Source organism: Phoca vitulina, unplaced genomic scaffold (genome assembly GCF_004348235.1).
Source record: "Phoca vitulina isolate PV1807 unplaced genomic scaffold, GSC_HSeal_1.0 scaffold13, whole genome shotgun sequence".
Classification (NCBI taxonomy): domain Eukaryota; kingdom Metazoa; phylum Chordata; class Mammalia; order Carnivora; family Phocidae; genus Phoca; species Phoca vitulina.
The window spans coordinates 79,764-105,330 of record NW_022589716.1 but is presented as its reverse complement, the minus strand read 5'-3'; the positions used below and the strand labels follow the sequence as shown (position 1 = coordinate 105,330).

Sequence of the window (25,567 nt, the reverse complement as noted above, 5' to 3'; positions counted from 1 at the left end):
CCTACTTTTGTATCTTTGGGGTAAATACCCAGGAGTGCAATTGCTGGATCATATGGTAGATTTTGGCCGAGTTTTTACAATCTCTGGTCTTGGTTTCCTCATCTCTAATTCAGGAGCAATAATACCTACTTTTGAAGAGATTAAGTTTTTGTTTAAACCTGAATACTAAATTGTTTATCTTATAAAGCTAAGCACAATACACTTTTAAGAAAAACTTCACAGACTTACCTTAATTGAGGACTTTTCAATCCATTATTCATTTCCACACTAACCATTTTTTATTTACACAGTTGTTTGATGTTTGAAAGTATTCAAAATGGCTAAGAGACAAGGGGTATTTAGTATCCACAAAGAGAAAAGTAAAATATTAAATCTTTCAACATTAAAAAATATGACAGCAATGTATTTGCTTTGAAATGGGCTCACTGTTTTAAAGATTTTATTTAATTATTTGAGAGAGAGAGAGAAAGCTAGTGCATGAGTGACATGGGGGGCAGAGGGAGAAGAAGAAGCAGACTCTGCACTGAGCAGGGAGCCCGACGTGGGGCTCAATCCCAGACCCTGAGATCATGACCTGAGCCGAAGACAGATGCTTAACCAACTGAGCCATCCAGGTGCCAAAATGGGTTCACTTTTAAACATCAGTCTTACTGGGAGCATGCTGCTGTTTATAAGCTACTCACAATCCCTAAAGGAGAAAAATTTCTGATCTTAAGAGAGGCATCTCCTACCCCACTGTCTAGGTTACAAACAAACAAACAAACAAAAAAAACTATAGCAAGGATTGTCCAAACTCCACTCTCCTGGTTTCTAAGTCAACAAAAGAGGATCAAATTTCTCTTCTAATTAGAAAAGAGGGAAAGATAAGTTGGGAGCCAAGTGGATGTGAAGACACCCACATTTATTCAATGCTGTGACCACAATCACATGCCTTCCTCATTTTTCACTCACAAACTGCTCAGAGGAGGAACTTCATTTGGGTGGGGAGATAGCAGAGATACCACAGACATTCTGGGGCCAAAACAAGTTCCCTCTGTGTGTGGCACTTAGAACAGACATACCATCCACCCCACAGGCTATAGGCACTACAGAGGGCTGTGTGAGCCCAGAACCCTAAAGGGTAGAGCTGTGGATGGAGCCATAGAAAATTGAGGGGTGGTATTAGGCAGTGGGGTTAGAGGCTTTGTGAGCTGGCTAAGCATACCTCCAGATTATCCATCAGACTCCTGTAGCAACATGAGGGGCTGATACCAACACCACTTGGCTGGAAGCAATTCCCAGGCTCCTCAATGGACCATTGTATTAGTTTCCTGTTGCTGATAAAACAAACTTAATAGTTCAAAACAGTATAAATATATTCTCTTACAGTGTTGAAGGTCAGAAGTTTTAAATGTTTCCTTCTAGAGGCTCTAAGGGAGAATCTGTTTCCTTGCCTTTTCTGGTTTCTAGAAGCTGCCTTCCTTCCTTGGTACAGGGCTCCCTTCCCCATCTTCAAAGCCAACATCATACGTATCATCCATCTCCTCTCTTCTCTGATCTCCCTCCCTTTTATAAGAACCCTTGTGATTACATTAGGTACACTCAGATCATCAGAATAATCCCCCAACAAGGTTCTTAATCACCAAGTTCAAAATTTCTTTTGGATGAAAGCTAATGTAATCACAGGCTCCAGGCATAAGGACTTGAACATCTTTGAAGGGGCCATTATTCTGTCTACCATACTCACCATTCACCAAGCAGCTCTGACCTGAAATATCACACACTCACACATATATACAGAGTTCTCATCTTGCCAACCTTGCTTGAATGTAGAGGCCAGCCTACTCGTCAAGCAAAGGGCCACATAAGAAATATCTTAGGTTTTATGGGCCAGAAGGTCCCTGTCACAACTGCTAAACTTGCCGTTATAGTGTGAAAGCAGACAGAGACAACACACAAATGAATAGGAGTGACTGTGTTCCAATACAATTTTATCTATGGATACTAAAATTTGAATTTCATGTAATTTTCATGTGTCACAAAAGATGGCTCTTTCTTCTATGTTTTTTTAGCCAATTAAAAATATAAAACCTATTCTTTATAGAAACAGGCAACATCTGGGTTTGGCTGTGGGCCATAGTTTGCCAATCCCTGCTCTGAGGTGGTTGACGAGTTGGGAGTGCTATCACCAAATGGTATCCATCCATTTCAACTATGATGGACTCCTTGATGCCTGACCTTGAGGAAGGTGGAGGGCTGGAGTTAGTGAGTAGGGGAAAGGCCTGAGCTGAGAAAGGGGACTGATCCTCTCTTTTATGTCTTCAGATGTGGATGAGTGTAGCTCTGGAAAACACCAATGCCACAACTCTACCCGTTGCATCAATGTGAAGGGCAGCTATAGACGGTACTGTCACCATGACTGGGTAGCCAGGTCCAAGCCTCTGCATGGTCTGAAGCTCACCATCTGTGAAGGTATATAGTCTGGACACACATACATGCATGCATGCACATATAAGTATAACATGCCTGTGTATGTATGTGCACATACACTCTTGCACATGAACATGTGTGTGCATACATACATTCACAAAACAAAAAGCAAGCATACACATGCATTCAGCATGTGCACAAACACACACATACACACACACACACACACACACATACATCAGTGGTGCTCCTGCCTCTTTTCCCTGCAGAAGTCCCCTTCTCCTCATGGACATCACCTTCTGGGGTCAGCAGCCAGGTGAGTGAAACTTCAGCAGAAGACCAGAAGCAGAAAGACCTTCACCAACCATCTTGTGTCCACCCTCTCCCCAAACTCCCTCTTCAGGCTCTCTTACTCACCCCCATGTCTCCTTTCCCCAGAGTCTCTCCCACTTCTTTGACAAAGTCCAGCAATTATCCCAAGACTTCACACTAGCCTTGGCCAAGAACACCATCCAGGTAAAGTTGGAACCAAGAAAGAGGCTAGATACGGGAATCCCATAGAGACCTTTGGTAGGCGTGAAAACAAGGCCCCATGTAGTGGGCACTGCAACTGGTCCCTCACCCATGGTGGTGAGAAGACTAGGGCACTCAGCTATCTGAGCACTTTTAAAGACACCCACATGCACTAATTTATTTCCCTATTTCCCTATTGCTTATTCTGGGCTTCAGGCTTATGTCAGCCTTGGCCTTTCTGACCTGCGTTGATGTCTCCATAGCTGAGATCTAAGCAGCAGGGACCATCCTGGGAATTTAATTCAGTGCCATTGTTACCCTCCAAATACCCAGTCTCTAGGGTCTGTTCTCTAGGGCTGAATGGTCAGGTCTTTGTGCAACCCCTTTGATCCACTGACCACTGGCTCTGTGTCCGCATCCCCCCAGGACCTCATGAGGGAAGTAAGTGAGCTGCTGGAGACCCCAGGGGACCTGAAGACCCTGCCTCCCTCAGAGCAGCACTGTGTGGCCACTCACCTGCTTGTTGGCCTGGAGGATGTCCTGAGAGTGCTAAGCAAGTTCCTGCCCAACGGGCCATTGACTGTTCATGCTCCTGCAGGCACAGGTAAGTCTGCATCAGACTCCTGCTCCTCCTGTTCACCTTCTCGCTCTTCCTTCCTAGAGACTGCCCCACTGGAACCAAGTGACCACACTCACATCCCAGGATTTTTTTTTTTTTATGTTTTGTTAGTCACCACACAGTACATCATTAGTTTTTGATGTAGTGATCCATGATTCATTGTTTCTGTATAACACCCAGTCCTCCATGCAATACGTGCCCTCCTTAATACCCATCACCAGGACTTTATTTAAAAGAACTCATTTCATAAAATAAACCGTGAAACTGTCTTTTATTTGTTTTAAGCACAAAAGATTAAGATTTTTAAATGATAAGCAAAAATAAGCATATACAAATATCAATAAGTCTATCATTATGTCATTTATATAAAATAAAATTGCAACAATTGTATTCATAAAAATAAGGTATTCAAAAATAAATTCAATACTACTTGGAAATGAAGAAAATACAATGAATCTTGAAAAGTTGAAAATTACATAATGTGATTTAATCTATTTTAAGTACAATCTTAAATAACATTGTATCAGTGTTTTTTTAATTTAATTTTATTATGTTATGTTAGTCACCATACAGTATATCATTAGTTTTTGATGTAGTGTTCCATGATTCATTGTTTGCATATAACACTCAGTGCTCCATGAAGCTGGTGCCCTCCTTAATACCCATCACCAGGCTAACCCATCCCCCCACCCCCACCCCCCTCTAGAACTCTCAGTTTGTTTCTCAGAGTCCATAGTCTCTCATGGTTCGTCTCCCTCTCCGATATCCCCCCCTTCATTTTTCCCTTCCTTCTCCTAATGTCCTCCATGCTATTCCTTATGTTCCACAAATAAGTGAAACCATATGATAATTGACTTTCTCTGCTTGACTTACTTGACTTAGCATAATCTCCCCAGTCCCATCCATGTTGGTGTAAAAGTTGGGTATTCATCCTTTCTGATGACTGAGTAATATTCCACCATATACATGGAACACATCTTTATCCACTCATTTGTTGAAGGGCGTCTCGGCTTGTTCCATAGTTTGGCTATTGTGGACATTGCTGCTATGAACATTGGGATGCATATGGCCCTTCTTTTCACTACATCTGTGTCTTTGGGGTAAATACCCAGGAGTGCAATTGCTGGGTAATAAGGTAGCTCCATTTTTAATTTTTTGAGGCATCTCCACACTGTTTTCCAAAATGGCTGTACCAACTTGCATTCCCACCAGCAGTATAACAGGGTTCTCCTTTCTCTACAACCTCTCCAACATTTGTTGTTTATTGCCTTCTCAGTTTTTGCCATTCTAACTGGTGTAAGGTGGTATCTCAATGTGGTTTTGATCTGAATTTCCCTGATACTAATGATGATGAACATTTTTTCATGTGTCTGTTAGCCATTTGTATGTCTTCTTTGGAGAAGTGTCTGTTCATGTCTTCTGCCCATTTCTTGAATTGATTATTTGTTTTTTGGGTGTTGAGTTTGAGAAGTTCTTTATAGATCTTGGAAATCAGCGCTTTGTCTGTAGTGTCATTTGCAAATATCTTCTCCCATTCTGTGGGTTGCCTCTTTGTTTTGTTGACTGTTGCCTTTGCTGTGCAGAAGCTTTCTCTCTTGATGAAGTCCCAAAAGTTCATTTTTGCTTTTGTTTCACTAGCTTTTGGAGATGTATCTTGAAAGAAGTTGCTGTGGGCGATGTCCAAAAGGTTACTGCCTATATTCTCCTCTAGGATTTTGATGGATTCCTGTCTCACATTGAGGTCTTTCATCCACTTTGAGTTTATCTTTGTGAATGGTGTTAGAGAATGGTCGAGTTTCATTCTTCTGCATGTGGCTGTCCAATTTTCCCAGCACCATTTATTGAAGAGACTGTCTTTTTTTCATTGCATGTTTTTTCCTGCTTTGTCAAAGATTATTTGACCATAGAGTTGAGGGTCCATATCGGGGTTCTCTATTCTGTTCCATTGGTCTATATGTCTGTTTTTGTGCCAGTACCATGCTGTCTTGGTGATCATGGCTTTGTAATATAGCTTGAAATCGGGCAACGTGATGCCCCCAGCTTTGTTTTTCTTTTTCAACATTTCCTTGGCGATTCGGGGTCTTTTCGGATTCCATACAAATCTTAGGATTGTTTGTTCCAGCACTTTGAAAAATGTCATTGGAATTTTGATCGGGATGGCATTGAAGGTATACATTGCTCTGGGTAGCATAGACATTTTCACAATGTTTATTCTTCCGATCCATGAGCATGGAATATTTTTCCATCTTTTTGTGTCTTCTTCAATTTCTTTCATGAGTGTTCTGTAGTTCCTAGAATACAGATCCTTTACCTCTTTGGTTAGGTATATTCCGAGGTATCTTATGGTTTTTGGTGCTATTGTAAATGGAATCATTTCTCTAATTTTTCTTTCTACAGTTGCATTGTTAGTGTATAAGAAAGCAACTGATTTCTGTGCATTGATTTTTGTATCCTGCCACATTACTGAATTGCTGGATGAGTTCTAGTAATTTGGGGGTGGAGTCTTTAGGGTTTTCCACATAAAGTGTCATGTTATCTGTGAAGAGAGAGAGTTTGACTTCTTCTTTGCCAATTTGAATACATTTTATTTCTTTTTGTTGTCTGATTGCTGTTGCTAGGACTTCTAGTACTATGTTGAACAATAGTGGCAAGAGTGGGCATCCTTGACGTGTTCCTGATCTTAAAGGAAAGGCTTTCAGCTTTTCCCCATTGAGGATGATATCCGCTGTGGGTTTTTCATAGATGGATTTTATGAACTTGAGGAATGTTCCCTCTATCCCTATACTCTGAAGAGTTTTATTCAGGAAAGGATGTTGTATTTTGTCAAATGCTTTTTCTGCATCAATTGAGAGGACCATATGGTTCTTCTCCCTCCTCGTATTAATGTGTTCTATCACATTGGTTGATTTGCGAATGTTGAACCACCCTTGCATCCCGGGGATAAATCCCACTTGGTCATGGTAGAGGATCCTTTTAATGTATTTGAGGATTTTGGAATCCATATTCATCAGGGATATCGGTCTGAAATTCTCCTTTTTGATGGGGTCTTTGTCTGGTTTGGGGATTAAGGTAATGCTGGCCTCATAGAATGAGTTTGGAAGTTTTCCTTCTGTTTCTATTTTTTGAAACAGCTTCAGGAGAATAGGTATTATTTCTTCTTTGAATGTTTGGTAGAATTCCCCAGGGAATCCATCAGGCCCTGGACTCTTGTTTTTGGGGAGGTTTTTGATCACTGCTTCTATCTTGTTACTGGTTATTGGCCTATTCAGGTTGTCAGTTTCTTCCTGTTTCAGTCTTGGCAGCTTATAGGTTTCCAGGAAGGCCTCCATTTCATCCAGATTGCTCAGTTTATTGGCATATAGTTGTTGATAATAATTTCTAATAATTGTTTCTATTTCCTTGGTGTTAGTCGTGATCTCTCGCCTTTCATTCATAATTTTATTAATTTGGGTCCTTTCTCTTTTCTTTTGGATAAGTCTGGCCAGTGGTTTATTGATCTTATTAATTCTTTCAAAGAACCAACTTCTAGTTTTGTTGATCTGATCTACTGTGTTTCTGGTTTCTAATTCATTGATCTCTGCTCTAATTTTAATTATTTCTCTTCTAATGCATGGCTTAGGCATCGTTTGTTGCTTTTTCTCTAGTTCTTTAAGGTGTAGAGTTAGTTGGTGAATTCAGGATTTTTCTACGTTTTTGAGTGAGGCTTGGATGGCTATGTATTTCCCCCCTTAGGACCGCCTCTGCAGTATCCCATAGGTTTTGGACTGATGTGTTTTCGTTCTCATTAATTTCCATGAATTGTTTAAGTTCTTCTTTGATTTCCTGGTTGACCCAAACATTCTTGAGCAGAGTGGTCTTTAGCTTCCAAGTGTTTGAATTTCTGCCAAACTTTTTCTTGTGACTGAGTTCCAGTTTTAAAGCATTGTGGTCTGAGAATATGCAGGGAATAATCTCAATCTTTTGGTATCGGTTGAGACCTGATTTGTGACCCAGTATATGGTCTGTTCTGGAGAAAGTTCCATGTGCACTCGAGAAGAATGACATTTACAGGGACAATCTATAAAAACAACGTCTTTACAGGCAACATGATGACAATTAATTCATATCTTTCAATAATCACTCTCAATGTGAATGGCCTAAATTCTCCCATAAAATGGCACAGGGTTGCAGATTGGATAAAAAGACAGGACCCATCCATATGCTGCCTACAAGAGACTCATTTTGAACTTAAAGATACATCCAGACCGAAAGTGAAGGGATGGAGATCCATCTTCCATGCCAGCAGACCTCAAAAGAAAGCTGGGGTAGCAATTCTTATATCAGACAAATCAGATTTTAAACTAAAGTCTGTAATTAGAGACACAGTAGGACACTATATCATTCTTAAAGGGTCTATCCAACAAGAAGATCTAACAATTGTAAATATCTATGCCCCCAACATGGGAGCAGCCATCTACATAAGGCAACTGTTAACCAAAATAAAGAGTCATATTGATAATAATACGTTAACTGTAGGAGACCTCAATACTCCACTCTCAGCAATGGATCATCTAAGCAGAAAATCAACAAGGAAACAAGAGCTTTGAATGACACACTGGACCAGATGGACCTCATAGATATTTACAGAACATTCCACCCTAAAACAACAGAATACTCATTCTTCTCCAAACTAATTTTTTAATGATTTATTTATTTATTTGAGATAGAGAGAGAACAGGGAGGGGAGGGGCAAAGGGAGAGGGAGAGAGAATCCCAAGCTCTGCGCTCAGTGCAGAGCTTATATCAGAACTTCATTCCTTTTGATTGACAAATAGTATGCCTTCATGAGGTTATACACATTTGATTTATCCATTCATCGTTTCATGGACATTTAGGTTGTTTCTGCTTTGAGGCTATTATAAATAATACATCAATTAACATTCATGTACAAATTCTGCAGATATATGTTTTCATTTCTTTTGGGTAGATACCTAAGAGTGGAATTGCTGGGTCATATAGTAACTCTACGTTTAACATTTTGAGAAATTGCCAGACTGTTTTCCAAAGTGGTTGGACCATTTACATTACCACCAGCAATGGATAAGCATTCCAATTTCTCCACATCATTGCAAACACTTGTTATTTGGGGGATTTTTGATATTATAGCCATCTCGTAAGTATACAGTGGTATCTCATTCTGATTTTAATTTTCGTTTACCTAATAACTAATGATGTTAATGATATTTTCATGTGCTTATCAGCATTTTGTATATCTTCTCTGGAGAAATGTCTATTCAAATCTTTTGCCCATTTTTAAAAGTTTTTTTATTTAAATTCAACTAGCCAACATATAGTACATCATTAGTTTCAGATGTAGTGTTCAATAATTCATCAGTGGCATATAACACCCAGAGCTCATCACATCATGTGCCCTCCTTAATGCCCATCACCCAATTACCCTATTCCCCCACCCAACTCCCCTCCAGCAACCTTCAGTTTGTTTCCTATAGTTAAGAGTCTCTCATGGTTTTTCTCCCTTTCTGATGACTTCCCATTCAGTTTTCCCTCCCTTCCCCTATGATCCTCTGCACTGTTTCTTATATTCCACATATGAGTGAAACCATATGATAATTGTCTTTTTCTGATTGACTTATTTTGCTTAGCAAAATACCCTCCAATTCCATCCACATCAATGTCAATGGTAAGTATTCATCCTTTCTGATGACTGAGTAATCTAAATACTCCACATCACTTGGCATCAGGGAAATACAAATCAAAACCACAATGAGATACCACCTCACACCAGTCACAATGGCTAAAATGGACAAGTCAGGAAACAACAAATGTTGGCAAGGATGTGGAGAAAGGGGAACCCTCTTACACTGTTGGTAGGAATGCAAGCTGGTACAACCACTCTGGAAAACAGTATGGAGGTTCCTCAAGAAGTTAAAAAACAGAACTACCCTATGACCCAGCAATTGCACTACTAGGTATTTACCCCAAAGATACAAATGCAATGATCCCCAATGTTTATAGCAGCAATGTCCACAATAGCCAAACTGTGGAAAGAGCCCAGATGTCCATTGACAGATGAATGGATAAAGCAGATGTGGGAGATAGATAGATAGATAGATATAGATATATGTATAGATATATATATATGAATGTTTTTTATTTAAACTCCACTTAGTTACCATACAGTGTAATATGAGTTTCAGGTATACAATACAGTGATTCAACACTTCCATACATCACCCAGTGCTCATTACAAGTGCCCTCCTTAATTCCCATCACCTTTTTCACCCATCCTCCCACCTCCCTTCTGGTAATCATCAATTTGTTCTCTATAGTTGAGTCTATTTCTTGGTTTTCCTCTCTTTTTTTCCCCCAAGATCATTGGTTTTATTTCTTAAATTCCACATATGAGTGAAATCCTATTGTATTTGTCTTTCTCTGACTGATTTATTTCACTTAGCATAATACTCTCTAGCTCCATCCATGTCATTGCAAATGTAAGATTTCATCCTTTTTGATGGCTGAGTAATATTCCATTGTATATATAAATCACACCTTCTTTATCCATTCATCAGTTGATGGACATTTTGTCTCTTTCCATAATTTGACTATTGTTGATAATGCTGCTATAAACATTGGGGTGCATGTAGCCCTTTAAATTAGTATTTTGTATTCTTTGGGTTTTTAATTGGGTTATTTGTCCTATTATTGGGTTGTAAGAATTCTTTATATAGTCCAGATACCAGACCTTGTGAGACTTTGAGCTGCAAATACCTACATCAGCTTTAAGAGTAGTGTTGTATATATTCAAATTTAGAAAATCTTTGAACTAGAATTAGAATTGTCATAGCAACAGAAGCCTTGACTTGTCCATTAGCATTTTCTCCCTTTTCTTGAGATTATGCAAATTTAGTAGAAAATTTTCTAAATAAGTACAATCTTTGGAGACCCTTTGGTTTTCAGCTTTCAAAAATGCTCAAATAACAGTATTAAGCCAACCACATTACTCTCACATCAGTACTTAAAATTCCTGTGGTTTATCAGCATATCAAAAATTCTAATCCCAATACTGCAAGCAATAACCTGACTTTTCCTGTCTCTCCTGTCATTGCCACCACCATAGAACTGTCCCTGAAGGTGCAAGAGCAAGGAATCGGGGATGTCACCTTGGGCCAGAGCCATGCAAAGATGCATCTGAACTGGGATGTGGCACAGGAATCCAGTGACTTTGGTAATGACTAAAATGGAGAACGGAAGGCCACTGAGACCTTGCGATGGGACAAGACAGCCAGGATGGGCCATGCACAGAATTAAAGATTAAAGGAAAGTGTAGGGTGGGTGGGGCTACAGGGGAGAGTCCGTCTGAGGAGGAAGGGGCCCTTTTGGGCACCCCAAAGTATCAACATTGGTCTCTTCCTACAGGCCCTTCTGTGGTGGGCCTTGTCTCCATTCCAGGGATGAGCAGGTTGCTGGCTGAGGTCCCCCTGGTCCTGGAGCCTGAGAAGCAGGCAGTTCTGCATGATGCACACAAGGGCACGGTGCAAGGAGTCTCCTCTGTCCTGCTCTCAGATGTCAACTCTGCCTTTATGAGCAACAGGGACACCCAGAACCTCAGCTCCCCCATCACCTTCATCTTCTCCCACCATGTGAGTGCTGGTGAGATGGGGATGTGGAAGGAGCCTGGGTCCTGGGCAGCCTCACTGCTCAGCTCAGCCTTGGGGCTCTGGGGAGCTCCCCTGCCAGTGATTGCCTCCCCAGTATAGTCAGCCCTTCCTGAGTCAGCTCTGAGTCAGCCTCTCTGAGCACCAGAACCACCAACCAGCTCACTCCTATGCCCTGTTCCTACAGTCAGTGACCCCTGGGCCAAGGGAGGAGGTGTTCTGCATCTTCTGGAAACATGGTCAGAATGGATATGGTCACTGGTCCACCACAAGCTGCAGGATGGTGGCCACCAGAGGCACCAGCACCACCTGCCAGTGCACCCACCTCAGCAGCTTTGCCATCCTCATGGCCCACTATGATGTGCAGGTGAGAGCCCTAAGAGGGGCCATGGAGACAAGGATGCTAGGGACTGCAGGCACCAGAAAGGAACAGATGTGATGAGAGAGGTCAGAAGGGAGCCGGGGAGAATGGCAGCATCGAGGGCCAAACCATCATCCTCTCCTGGCCAGGTGACAGGATTACTTCTTCAGGGGGAACCAAGAACTGAGATTCACCCAGGTGACAGCAAGTAAGGATCCACATGGAGATAAGAATGAGAACTCTTTTAGTTAAATGGCCAGGCCTCATAGGAATCCAGACAAATTCAAACAGCACCCCCAAAACAGTGTGCTTCCTCCTGCCACTTTGCTAAAGAATAAAATATGTTGTACAAGTTTTCCCAGTTAAATTTTTGAAGAGATGAAAACTATGGTTTAAAACTCAAAAGCAACAAAAGGAGTAACATTGAAAAGTCTCTTTCCCACCCATGGCCCCCAGTGATCAGAGTCCTTGGAAGAAATCTCAGTTTCTTTTTGGCCCTTTTATTTATTTTTTAAATGTTTAAAAGTTAGGTTGCTTTTATTTATTTTATTTTATGTTATTATGTTATGTTAGTCACCATATAATACATCATTAGTTTTTGCTGTAGTGATCCACGATTCATTGTTTTCGTATAACACCCAGTGCTCCATGCAGCACGTGCCCTCCTTAATACCCATCACCAGGCTAACCCATCCCCCCACCCCCCTTCCTTCTAAAACCCTCAGTTTGTTTCTCAGAGTCCATAGTCTCTCATGGTTCATCTCTCCCTCCACTGTCCCCCCCTTCATTTTTCCCTTCCTTCTCCTAATGTCCTCCATGCTATTCCTTATGTTCCACAAATAAGTGAAACCATATGATAATTGACTTTCTCTGCTTGATTTATTTCACATAACATATTCTCCTCCAGTCCCATCCATGTTTGGGTCCTTTTAGAGATATTTTATGTATAAACAAACTAATACATATAATACACAGTTTTATTTCCACTCAAGCCATTGCCTACCATATTCACTCTTATGTATTTTTTCCACTTAAAATACTTGTGAGATTCAATATTGATACATAGAGAACTTTATCATTCATTTTTACATCTGCATAACTTTCCATTCTGTGGATGTTCCATACTTTAACCAATCTCAAATGATAAACATTTTCTTTGTAATATTTGGTTTCTACAATGTTGCAGTAACATTACTAGTTCATTTGTAGTTCTAATATATATATTATATCTATATGTATATGTGTATCTGTATCTTTATCTCCACATTTCAACACATTTCTATAGCCATCCAATGGATTCTTTTAAATTTTAAAGTAGGGTAACTATATTGTCATTCTTGGCTATTTCCCCACCATCCATGCAAGGTGTTTAAATGTATAGATTTGACTTTTCTTTCATTTTTGAAAATGTCTTGAAATCTCTTTTTCAACATTTGTTCTCTTCATTGGTTGGGTTTTCTTCATTGAATGCATATAGTGGCTCTCATTTGCCTGGTTCCCATATTTCCTTCTCCTCTGAAGTCCTTTTACTTCTCTCCTTACATTAATATTCTTTTATTATTATGTTCAGTTAGCCAACATATAGTATATTATTAGTTTTTGATGCAGTGTTCAATGATTCATTAGTTGCATATAACACCCAGGGCTCATCACAACACATGCCCTTCTTAATACCCATCAGCTTGTTACTCCATACCCCCATCCTCTTCCCTTCTGTAACCCTCAGTTTGTTTCCTGGATTTTTTTGACAAGCATCTTTCAACTAACATCTTCTTTCATGAAGATAGAAGTGTTTTCTTTTTTTAATTTAAATTCAAGTCAGTTAACATATAGTGCATTATTAGTTTAAGGAGTAGAGTGTAGTGACTCATCAGTTGCATATAACACCCAGTGCTCATTACATCACGTGCTGTCCTTAAAGCCCATCACCCAGTTACCCCATCCCCCCACCCACCACCCCTCCAGCAACCCTCAGTTTGTTTCCTAGAGTTAAGAGTCTCTTATGGTTTGCCTCCCTCTCTGTTTTCATCTTAATTTATTTTTCCTTCCTTTCCCCTGAGTTCTTCTGTTTTGTTTCTTAAATTCCACATATGAGTGAAATTATATGGTAGTCTTTCTCTGACTGACTTATTTCACTTAGCATAATACCCTCTAGCTCCATCCACGTCATTGCAAATGGCAAGATTTCATTCTTTTTGATGGCTGAGTAATAGTCCGTTGTATATATTAACATAATTTTGCCCATTTTTTCATTCCTGTTCTCTATATCTCTTTTTTTTGGTTTTGTTTTTTGTTTGTTTGATTGTTTAATTTTATTTTATTATGTTATGTTAGTCACCATACATTACATCATTAGTTTTTGGTGTAGTGTTCCATGATTCATTATTTGCATATAACACCCAGTGTTCCACACAATACATGCCCTCCTTAATACACATCACCGGGCTAACCCATCCCCGCATCTCCCTCCCCTCTAAAACCCTCAGTTTGTTTCTCAGAGTCCATAGTCTCTCATGATTCGTTTCCCCCTCCAATTCCCCCCTCTTCATTTTTCCCTTTCTACTACTTTTTCTTTTAACATATAATTTATTATTTGTTTCAGGGGCACAGGTCTGTGATTCATCATCTTACACAATTCACAGCACTCACCATAGCACATACCCTCCCCAGTGTCCATCACCCAGCCACCCCATCCCTCCAACCCCCCACTACTCCACCAACCCTCAGTTTGTTTCCTAAGATTAAGAGTCACTTATGATTTGTCTCTCTCTCTGGTTTCATCTTGTGTCATTTTTTCCTCCCTTCCCCTATGGTCCTCAGTCTTGTTTCTCAAATTCCTCATATCAGTGAGATCATATGATACTTGTCTTTCTCTGATTGACTTATTTCGCTTAGCATAATACTCTCTAGTTCCATCCACGTCATTGCAAATGGCAAGATTTCGGTTTTTTTGATACTGCATAATATTCCATTGTATGTGTGTGTGTGTGTATCACATCTTCTTTATCCATTCATCTGTTGATGGACATCTTGGCTCTTTCCATAGTTTGGCTATTGTGGACGTTGCTGCTATAAACATCGGGGTGCACGTACCCCTTCAGATCACTACATTTGTATCTTGGAGGTAAATACCTAGTAGTGCAAATGCTGGGTCATAGGGTAGCCCTATTTTAAACTTTTCGAGGAACCTTCATACCGTTTTCCAGAGTGGCTACACCAGATTCCATTCCCATGAACAGTGTAGGAGGGTTCCCCTTTCTCCGCATTCCCGCCAACATCTGTCCTTTCCCGACTTGTTAATTTTAGCCATTCTGACCAGTGTGAGGTGGTATCTCCTTGAGGTTTTGATTTGGATTTCCCTGATGCCAAGTGATGTTGAGCACTTTTTCATGTGTCTGTTGGCCATTTGGATGTCTTCTTTGCAGAAATGTTTGTTCATGTCTTCTGTCCATTTCTTGATTGGATCATTTGTTCTTTGGGTGTTGAGTTTGATAAGTTCTTTATAGATTTTGGATACTAGCCCTTTATCTGACAAGTCATTTGAAAACATCTTCTCCCATTCTGTCGGTGGTCTTTTGGTTTTGTTGACTGTTTCTTTTGCTGTGTAAAAGCTTTTTATCTTGATGAAGTCCCAATAGTTCATTTTTGCCCTTGCTTCCTTTGCCTTTGATGATGTTTCTAGGAAGAAGTTGCTGTGGCTGAGGTGAAGAGGTGGCTGCCTGTGTTCTCCATAGGTTTTTTTTTTTTTAGAGAGAAGCATTTTGTTTTTATTATTTTATTTTTTTGTTATGTTATGTTAATCACCATACATTACATCATTAGTTTTTGATGTAGTGTTCCATGATTCATTGTTTGCGTATAACACCCAGTGCTCCATTCAGTACGTGCCCTCTTTAATACCCATCACCAGGTTAAGCCATCCCCCCACTCCCCTCCCCTCTAGAATCCTCAGTTTGTTTCTCAGGATTCCTGTCTGACAATATCTTTCACCCATTTGGAGTCTATTTTTGTGTGTGGTGTAAGGAAATTGTCCAGTTTCATTCTTCTGCATGTGGCTGTCCCAATTTTCTCAACACAATTTGTTGAAGAGACTGTCTTTTTTCCATTGGACATTCTTTCCTGCTTTGTCAAAGATGAGTTGACCATAGAGTTGAAGGTCCATTTCTGGGCTCTCTGTTCTGTTCCATTGATCTATGTGTCTGTTTTTGTGCCAGTACCATACCGTCTTGATGATGACAGGTTTGTAATAGAGCTGGAAGTCCGGAATTGTGATGCCGCCAGCTTTGCTTTTCTTTTTCAACATTCCTCTGGCTATTTGGGTTCTTTTCTGGTTCCATACAAATTTTAGGATTAGTTGTTCCATTTCTTTGAAAAAAGTGGTTGGTATTTTGGCAGGGATTGCATTAAATGTGTAGATTGCTCTAGGTAGCATTGATATTTTCACAATATTTGTTCTTCCAATCCAAGAGCATGGAACGTTTTTCCATTTCTTTGTGTCTTCCTCAATTTCTTTCATGAGTATTTTATAGTTTTCTGAGTACAGATTCTTTGCCTCTTTGGTTAGATTTATTCCTAGGTATCTTATGGTTTGGGGTGCAATTGTAAATGGGATCGACTCCTTCATTTCTCTTTCTTCTGTCTTGTTGTTGGTGTATAGAAATGCCACTGATTTCTGTGCATTGATTTTATATTCTGACACTTTCCTGAATTCCTGTATGAGTTCTAGCAGTTTTGGGGTGGAGTCTTTTGGCTTTTCCACATAAAGTGTCATATCATCTGCAAAGAGTGAGAGTTTGACTTCTTTGCTGATTCGGATGCCTTTTATTTCTTTTTGTTGTCTGATTGCTGTGGCTAGGACTTCTAGTACTATGTTGAATAGCAGTGATGATAATGGACATCCCTGCCGTGTTCCTGAGCTTAGGGGAAAAGCTCTCAGTTTTTCCCCATTGAGAATGATATTCGCTGTGGGTTTTTCATAGATGGCTTTTATGATATTAAGTTATTACCCTCTATCCCTACATTCTGAAGAGTTTTAATCAAGAAAGCATGCTTTACTTTGTCAAATGCTTTTTTTGCATCTATTGAGAGTATCATATGGCTCTTGTTCTTTCTTTATTAATGTAGTGTATCACATTGATTGATTTGCGGATGTTGAACCAACCTTGCAGCCCAGGAATAAATCCCACTTGGTCATGGTGAATAATCCTTTTAATGTACTGTTGGATCCTATTGGCTAGTATTTTGGTGAGAATTTTGCATCCATGTTCATCAGGGATATTAATCTGTAGTTCTCCTTTTTGATGGGGTCTTTGTCTGATTTTGGGATCAAGGTAATGCTGGCCTCATAAAATGAGTTTGGAAGTTTTCCTTCCATTTCTATTTTTTGGATCAGTTTCAGAAGAATAGGTATTAATTCTTCTTTAAATGTTTGGTAGAATTCCCCTGGGAAGCCATCTGGCCTTGGGCTCTTGTTTATTGGGAGATTTTTTATTACTGCTTCAATTTCCTTACTGGTTATGGGTCTGTTCAGGTTTTCTATTTCTTCCTGGTTCAGTTTTGGTGGTTTATACGTCTCTAGGAATGCATCCATTTCTTCCATATTGTCTAATTTGCTGGCATATGTTGCTCACAACATGTTCTTATAATTGTTTGTATTTCTTTGGTGTTGGTTGTGATCTCTCCTCTTTCATTCATGATATTATTTATTTGGGTCATTTCTCTTTTTTTTTTTTTTTTTTGATAATTCTGGCCAGGGGTTTATCAATCTTATTAATTCTTTCAAAGAACCAGCTCCTAGTTTCATTGATCTGTTCTACTGTCTTTTGGTTTCTATTTCATTGATTTCTGCTCTGATCTTTATTCTTTCTCTTCTCTTGCTGGGTTTAGGCTTTATTTGTTGTTCTTTCTCCAGCTCCTTTAAGTGTAGGGTTAGGTTGTGTATTTGAGACCTTTCTTGTTTCTTGAGAAAGGCGTGTATTGCTATATACTTTCCTCTTAAGACCGCCTTTGCTGCATCCCAAAGATTTTGAACAGTTGTGTTTTCATTTTCATTTGTTTCCATGAATTTTTTAAATTCTTCTTTAATTTCCTGGTTGACCCATTCTCCTGCTTCATTTGTAGGTGTTCAGAATGGTTTGATACCTATCTAGCTGAATTCCTAGGACCAAATGAAATTTAGGTGTCCTACTCCTCAGCCATCTTGCTCCTCCTCCTTGTTCTCTATATCTCTTAAACTATGCTTCAATAGGTCCATTTTTAATATGACCTCTTTAAATCTTGCCTTCATTTCTAGAGGGTTTTTTCCTTCTATTTATCTACTGGGCTTTTGTAACACACAACTTCTTAAGATTTCTCTTCTCTGATGCCTTATATCTCTGCTTTCCATTTCTTACTTATAAAGGCAAGCGCTTCCTTTGTTCAGGGTAAATAATGTCACAACTTTCTTCTGCTCCAAGTTAACAATTATTTCATGAGTAATCCTTACTAACATTTTTTTTTTCTTTCTTCCTCCTTTATTTCTGGTGATATTTTGTATAATATTTTGTATAGATCTGTGTTTGTTCCTTTTGATCACTTATCTTTAAGGCAGATGGTGTTTCCTGGAGGAGTGATTTCCAAGATATGTATGTAAAAACATGTTCAGGGCTATATTACAGGTTTTCATGGTTTTTATGTGAGTTTTAAAAATTTATCTAAGCAAAATTAGAAGTCAGCAGTGGGACTTTCACATACAAAACCAGTTTTCCTCCACAACTAGAGCCAAACTTCTTCCTGCAAATATGGTTCTTTTGTATAATTAAACACTTAGCTTCAGCTCCTCTGAATCTTTAAATAAACTAGTACAAGGAGACTCCTGCCCACATCATTCCCACTGTTGTAATCGTGAAACAGATTATTCAGGTTTCCTCTGATGTGCACTTCCAGTCAGTCTTCTCTGATATTAACATCTCTTCCAATTATTCTCTATTTTCACAGAAAGTGGAAATGATGTTTCTGGTTTTCATTACACTTGTGACATTTGAAGCATTTCCAAGAACAGGTGTGTGTGTGTGTGTGTGTGTGTGTGTGTGTGTGTGTGTGCAACCTTTGGGCCACCTTTTTCAATACCAAAATAATTAACTTTTTCTTGCAAACAAGGATTTCTTTAAAGCTTGATAAGTACTAGAATTTGGAATGAATCATTAGCAGTGGGGAGATATGGGAGGGGAGTAGGGGAAACAGATAAGTGCATGTGCTTTTGTGGTCCATGTTATTTTTCCCAGCCCAAGAATATTATTATTTTTTAGCTGAGCTTGTACAAATACTCATGAAGGTGATCTCAGGTCATTGCAATGGGTAGGACTGAAGTATCACTTCCAGAAGAGCAACATGTAAAACTAAAAAACTTAGTTTCAGCATCAAAATACAACCCTAATAGTCAAAGGCTTGATATCCTGAAGGAGAATTATCCTCTCACACAGATACTGCTGAGTTTATATGAGCTCTACTTCTCTTCTAGACATCAGACACTCAAGTAATTCATTTTTTAAAAAATTGATTTTATTGGGGTACAATATTATTGCAATAAAAATCAGATTATAAGTGTACACATCATAAGTGTTCCCAATTCTAAACACCCTGTACTACAACTCTCACTGAGCTATAGAACCCTTCCATCACCTCAGAAAGCCACTCAGTACACTCTCAGTGTTCCCATCCCTACCCACAGGAAACCACAGATCTAATTTTATCACTATAGTTTACTTTTGACTACCCCAGAGTCATTCAATAGAGTAGAATTATTCTCCTTTGTGTCTGGCTTCTTTTACTCAACATTCTATGAGATTCTACCATGTTACTGTGTGTAACGTAGTTCATTCCTTTTTACTGCTATATAGCATCCTAATATATGATTATTCCACAAATTGTTTATCTGTCCTCCAGTTAATGGGCATTTGTATCACTTGCAGTTTGGGCTATTATGAATAAAGCTGATATAGAAGATTCTTTTTTTTTTATGTTATGTTAATCACCATACATTCCATCATTAGTTTTTGATGTAGTGTTCCATGATTCATTGTTTGCATATAACACCCAGTGCTCCATTCAGTACGTGCCCTCTTTAATATCCATCACCAGGCTAACCCATCTTAAAGATTGTTTTTGTGGACATTTGTTTTCATTTCTCTTGGGTAAATACCCAGAAATGGAATTGCTGAATCCTATGATAGGTGTATTTTAGCATTAGTGTATGTTTAACTTTATAAAAAAAACTCCCAAACTCCATTTCAAAACAGTTGTTACCTTTTATATTCTCAAATAGCAGTGTATGAGAGTTCCAGCTGCTCCATTTTGCTGGCATTTGGTACTATCAGGGTTTTTAAGTTTTGCTATTCTAGTCTGTGCTTTTAAAAACGTGACTGTGGGGCACCTGAGTGGCTCAGTTGGTTAAGTGACTGCCTTCAGCTCAGGTCATGATCCTGGAGTCCCAGGATCAAGTCCTGCATCGGGCTCCCTGCTCAGCAGGGAGTCTGCTTCTCCCTCTGACCCTCCCCCCTCTTATGCTTGCTCTCTCTCTCTCATTCTCTCTCTTAAATAAATAAATAAAATCTTTTTTTAAAAAATGTGACTGTGATCTCCTCGTTGACAGGTACCAGAAGGAGGATCCCGTGCTGGCTGTGATCACCTACCTGGGGCTGGACCTCTCTCTGCTATGCCTCCTCCTGGCAGCCCTCACCTTCCTGCTGTGCAAAACCATCCAGAACACCAGCACCTCGATCCACCTGCAGCTTTCAATCTGCCTCTTCCTGGCCCACCTGCTCTTCCTCATGGCCATTGACCGGACTGAGATCAAGGTACTGACACTGCCACAGAGGACCCCCTGCCCTGTCCTACGTGATGATCATTTCGTGGAGCATTGATAAAATAGCCTTGGGTCCTGGGGAGGATAGAGGGGTAAGTAGCCTATTTCACATTGACTAATGAACTAGAAGACAAACCTTCTCCTGACAACGCGACCATATACATGAGAGTTCTCTTCAATGGCAAAGTATGGGAAAGGTCCTGGGGCCACCCTCCTCCCTGACAATCCCTCCTGGTGACACCTTTCTCCTCCCCCAGGTGCTGTGCACCATCACTGTGGGTGCCCTACACTATCTCTACCTGGCATCCTTCACCTGGATGCTGCTGGAGGGTCTGCACCTCTTCCTCTCTGCACGCAACCTGATGGTGGTCAACTACTCCAGTGTGAGCAGGGTCATGAAGAAGCTAATGTTTCCTGTGGGCTATGGAGTCCCGGCTATAATTGTGGCCATTTCTGCTGCTCCAGTCCTCTCCTTTATGGAACACCCACCCGGTAAATGCAAATTCTCACTGTCCTTATCTTCTCCAGTACAACCATGGCCATCATAGAACTAAGAGCAATTTAATTCCACTAGAACATGATAGGCAGAGAAAAGTCAGTGACCACTCCAAGGGCATCTACCTGGTGGAAGATTGCTTTCATTGAAGTGACTGTTTTAAGTTCTTAAGATTTAATTATTTTTAATTTATTAATTTTCATCTCATTTTTTACTTTTATTTAAATTCAATTAGCCAACTTATACTACATCATTAGTCTCATCCCATTTTTTTTCTTTTTCAATTTTTTATTTAAATTCCAGTTAGTTAACATACAACATTACTATTCGTTTCAGATGTAGAATTTAGTGATTCATCACTTACATATAATACCCGGTGCTCATCACAACAAGTGCACTCCTTAATCCCCATCACCCATTTAAACTGTCCCCCTACCTACCTCCCTCATCAACCCTCAGTTTGTTCTCTATATTTAGGAGTCCGCTTTCTGGTTTGCCCCTCTTTTTTCTTTATCCCCCTTTGTTCATTTGTTTTGTTTCTTTTTTTTTATTATGTTATGTTAATCACCATACATTACATCATTAGTTTTTGATGTAGTGTTCCATGATTCATTGTTTGCATATAACACCCAGTGCTCCATTCAGTACGTGCCCTCTTTAATACCCATCACCAAGCTAACCCATCCCCCCACCACCTTCCCCTCAGAAACCTCAGTTTGTTTCTCAGAATCCATAGTCTCCCATGGTTCGTCTCCCCCACCAATTTCCGCCCCTTCATTTCTCCCTTCCTACTATCTTCTTTTTTTTTTTTTTTAACATATAATGTATTATTTGTTTCAGAGGTACAGGTCTGTGATTCAACAGTCTTACACAATTCACAGCGTTCACCATAGCACATACCCTCCCCAATGTCTATCACCCAGCCACCCCATCCCTCCCACCCCCCACCACTCCAGCAACCCTCAGTTTGTTTCCTGAGATTAAGAATTCCACATATCGGTGAGATCATATGATACATATCTTTCTCTGATTGACTTATTTCGCTCAGCATAATACCCTCCAGTTCCATCCATGTCATTGCAAATGGCAAGATTTCATTCCTTTTGATGGCTGCATAATATTCCATTGAATATATATACCACATCTTCTTTATCCATTCATCTGTTGATGGACATCTTGGCTCTTTCCATAGTTTGGCTATTGTGGACATTTGCTTTGTTTCTTAAATTCCACACATGAGTGAAATAATATGCTATTTGTCTTTCTCTGATAAGATTTGATAATTTAATATTAATTATGAAGTATGTTAATAATTATATAGTATAATTATGTTTTATATTAATAATGATATATAAAATAATAATTATAAATTAATATATAGTGAACGTAGATGAGGTGACTATGTTTTATCTTTTAGATTTAATTATTTCATTTTTTGTGGGGTAGAGAAGCTTATATTCTTTTTATTAGTTTCAGGGGCAGAATTTAGTGATTCTTCAGTTGCATACAACACCCAGTGGTCATTACACCAAGTGCCCTCCTTAATGCACATCACACAATTACCCCCATCCTCCTTTCCTCCTGCAACCTTCAGTTTGTTTCCTATAGTTAAGAGTCTCTTATGGTTTGTCTTCCTCTCTGATTTCACTTTATTTCTCTTTCCCTTCCCCTATGTTCATCTGTTTTGTTTCTTAAATTCCACATATGAGTGAAATCATATGGTATTTGTCTTTCTCTGACTGACTTATTTCACTTAGCATAATACCCTCTAGTTACATCCATGTTGTTGCATATGACAAGATTTCATTCTTTTTGATGGCTGAGTAATATTCTACTGTATATATATACCACCTCTTCTTTATCCATTCATCCTTTGATGGATATTTGGGCTCTTTCCATTGTTTGGCTATTGTGGACATTGCTGCTATAAACATTGGGGTACACGTGCCCCTTTGAATCATTATGTTTGTATACTTTGGATAAAAACTTAGAAGTACAACTGCTGAGTCATAGGATAGCTCTCTTTTTAACTTTTTGAGTAACTTCCATATTGTTTTCCAGGGTGGCTGCACCAGTTTCCATTCCCACCACAGTGTAAAATGGTTCCCCTTTCTCCGCATCCTCACCAACATCTGTTGTTTCCTGAATTGTTAATTTTAGCCATTCTGACCAGTGTGAGGTAGTATCTCATTGTGGTTTTGATTTGTATTTCCCTGATGCCAAGTGATATGGAGCATTTTCGTTATGTGTCTGTTGGCCATTTGAATGTCTTCTTTGGAGAAATGCCTGTTCATTTCTTCTACCCATTTCTTGACTGGAATATTTGTTTTTGGGGTGTTGGGTTTGATAAATTCTTTATAGATTTTGGATACTAGCCCTTTATATGATAAGACATTTGAAAATATTGTCTCCCATTCCATAGGTTGCCTTTCATTCTTGTTGATTGTTTCCTTTGCTGTGCAATAGCTTTTTATCTTGATGAAGTCCCAATAGTTCATTTTTGCTTTTGTTTCCCTTGACTTTGGAGACGTGTTTAACAAGAAATTGCTATGGCTGAGATAAAAAAAGTTGCTGCTTGTGTTCTCCTCTATATTTTGATGGATTCTTGTTTCATGTTTAGGTCTATCATCCATTTTGAGTTTATTTTTGTGTATGGTGTAAGAAACTGGTCCAGGTTCATTCTTCCACATGTGGCTGTCCAATTTTCCCAACACCATTTGTTGAAGAGACTGTCTCTTTTCCATTGGATATTCTTTCCCACTTTGTTGAATATTAGGTGACCATGGAGTTGAGGGTCCATTTCTGGGTTCTCTATTCTTCAATTATTTTAAATAGTCAGTGCATATTATATAAATGACTATGTATTAGTATAATATTAATTGCATCTCATATATTAGTAAATGTCTATTAAAATATTCATTGTATTAATTGAGGGGGTTCTTTTAAAATCTAGAAAACAAAAGTGACATAAAGGGAGGCATTGATTTGTGTAAACTCCTTCTCTATCTTAATTTTAAAAGAAACGAAGGGTCATTTGGATGACGAAATAACTGTAACCACAGCTAAGATTTAAAAATCACTTCTGATATACAATCACTGTTCTAAATATTTTTCACATGTCAGCTCAAATCATCCCCCCAACAACCTGTGCAGTAGAAACTAGTAATAAGCCATATTACAGATGAGTAACTGAGGCACAAGGAGATTAACTAACATGGCCAAGATCACACAGCTGGTTGGTGGCAGAGCTGGGGTCACTTCAAGTCTGGTGCTCACATTATGCGCTTATCCTGATGACATGAGTGCTCAGCTGCATCAGGGAGCCCTGGCCAGCTGGCCTCCCTAGGGAGTTGAGCATAAAGGTCAATGACCTTTTTCCATAAAGGGCCAGATAATCAATAAATTCCAGCTTTGTGGGTCCTATGGTCTCTGCGGCAACTACTCAGGCCTGTCCTCAGAGCACAAACAGAACCACAGACAATTCAGGAGGGAACGAGTGTGTGTTCCTATAAAACCTACTTATAAGAGCAGGCGGCAGCCACCTGCTTTGCCAATGCCTACCTTCGAAGCTTCCCTTTGATGCTTCCCCCTGGGTCCATCTGACCCTCTCCCCAGTCCTCACACCTCCCACCTCACTCACAGCTCCCCTCCCTGGGGATAAAGTCCATCTCTGTCATTGCTCTCAGTGTGGCCTTGAGGTGCCTGACCTGTGAGTGTGTGAGTACCTGTGTCCTCATGAGGAATAAGTTATGTAATGCACGTGAGCCTTACTGCTGGGGCAGGCTCGCTGTTTTGTTTCATTTGGGGTTTTTTTGTACTCACTTCTTGGATGGTCCAAAATTTTCACCTTGTCTACACATACTCATCCTTCACATCTCAGCTTTAAAACAATTCAGTTCTTATGATTTGCCTCCCTCTCAATTTTCAACTTATTTTATTTTTCCTTCCCTTCCCCTATGGTCATCTGTTACACAGTGTTGTTTCAAAGTATAGGGCATTTTCTTTATGCTTCCACACACATATTTGAAAATACTTCTATCTTCATGAAAGAAGATGTTAGTTGAGAGATGCATTCTACACAGTTGTTTAAGTATACGGTACTTTCCTTATGCTTCCACACTTACATTATGGAAAGAGCCCAGATGTCCATCAACAGATGAACAGATAAAAAAGGAGGTGGCACTTATATTTACAATGGAATATTACTCAGCCACCAAAAAGAATGAATTCTTGCCATTGGTAATGACGTGGATGGAACTACGAGGTATTATGCTCATGAAATAAGTCAGTAAGAGAAAGACAAATATCATATGACTTCACATATATGTGGAATTTAAGAAAGAAAATGGATGTAGTGAAAAGAAGGGCCATATCCACCCCAATGTTCATAGCAACAATGTCCACAATAGCCAAACTGTGGAAAGAGCCAAAGTGCCCTTCAACAGATGAATGGATAAAGAAGATGTGGTCCATATATACAATGGAATATTACTCAGCCATCAGAAAGGATGAATACCCAACTTTTACATCAACATGGATGGGACTGGAGGAGATTATGCTAAGTGAAATAAGTCAAGCAGAGAAAGTCAATTATCATATGGTTTCACTTATTTGTGGAACATAAGGAATAGCATGGAGGACGTTAGGAGAAGGAAGGGAAAAATGAAGGGGG

The 25,567-nt window shown here is 39.5% G+C and overlaps 1 protein-coding gene across 1 annotated transcript in view; it reads left to right on the top strand.

Moving 5' to 3' along the window:
- Positions 1–25,567, top strand: part of LOC116636893 (adhesion G protein-coupled receptor E2-like) — a 75,615-nt gene that overhangs the window by 47,888 nt on the left and 2,160 nt on the right. Inside the window, 10 exon segments of the mRNA XM_032412101.1 lie at positions 2,305–2,451; positions 2,679–2,725; positions 2,848–2,925; positions 3,349–3,526; positions 10,659–10,766; positions 10,958–11,181; positions 11,384–11,563; positions 20,194–20,391; positions 20,657–20,855; positions 20,858–20,891. Coding sequence (XP_032267992.1) covers positions 2,305–2,451; positions 2,679–2,725; positions 2,848–2,925; positions 3,349–3,526; positions 10,659–10,766; positions 10,958–11,181; positions 11,384–11,563; positions 20,194–20,391; positions 20,657–20,855; positions 20,858–20,891 — 1,393 coding nt within the window.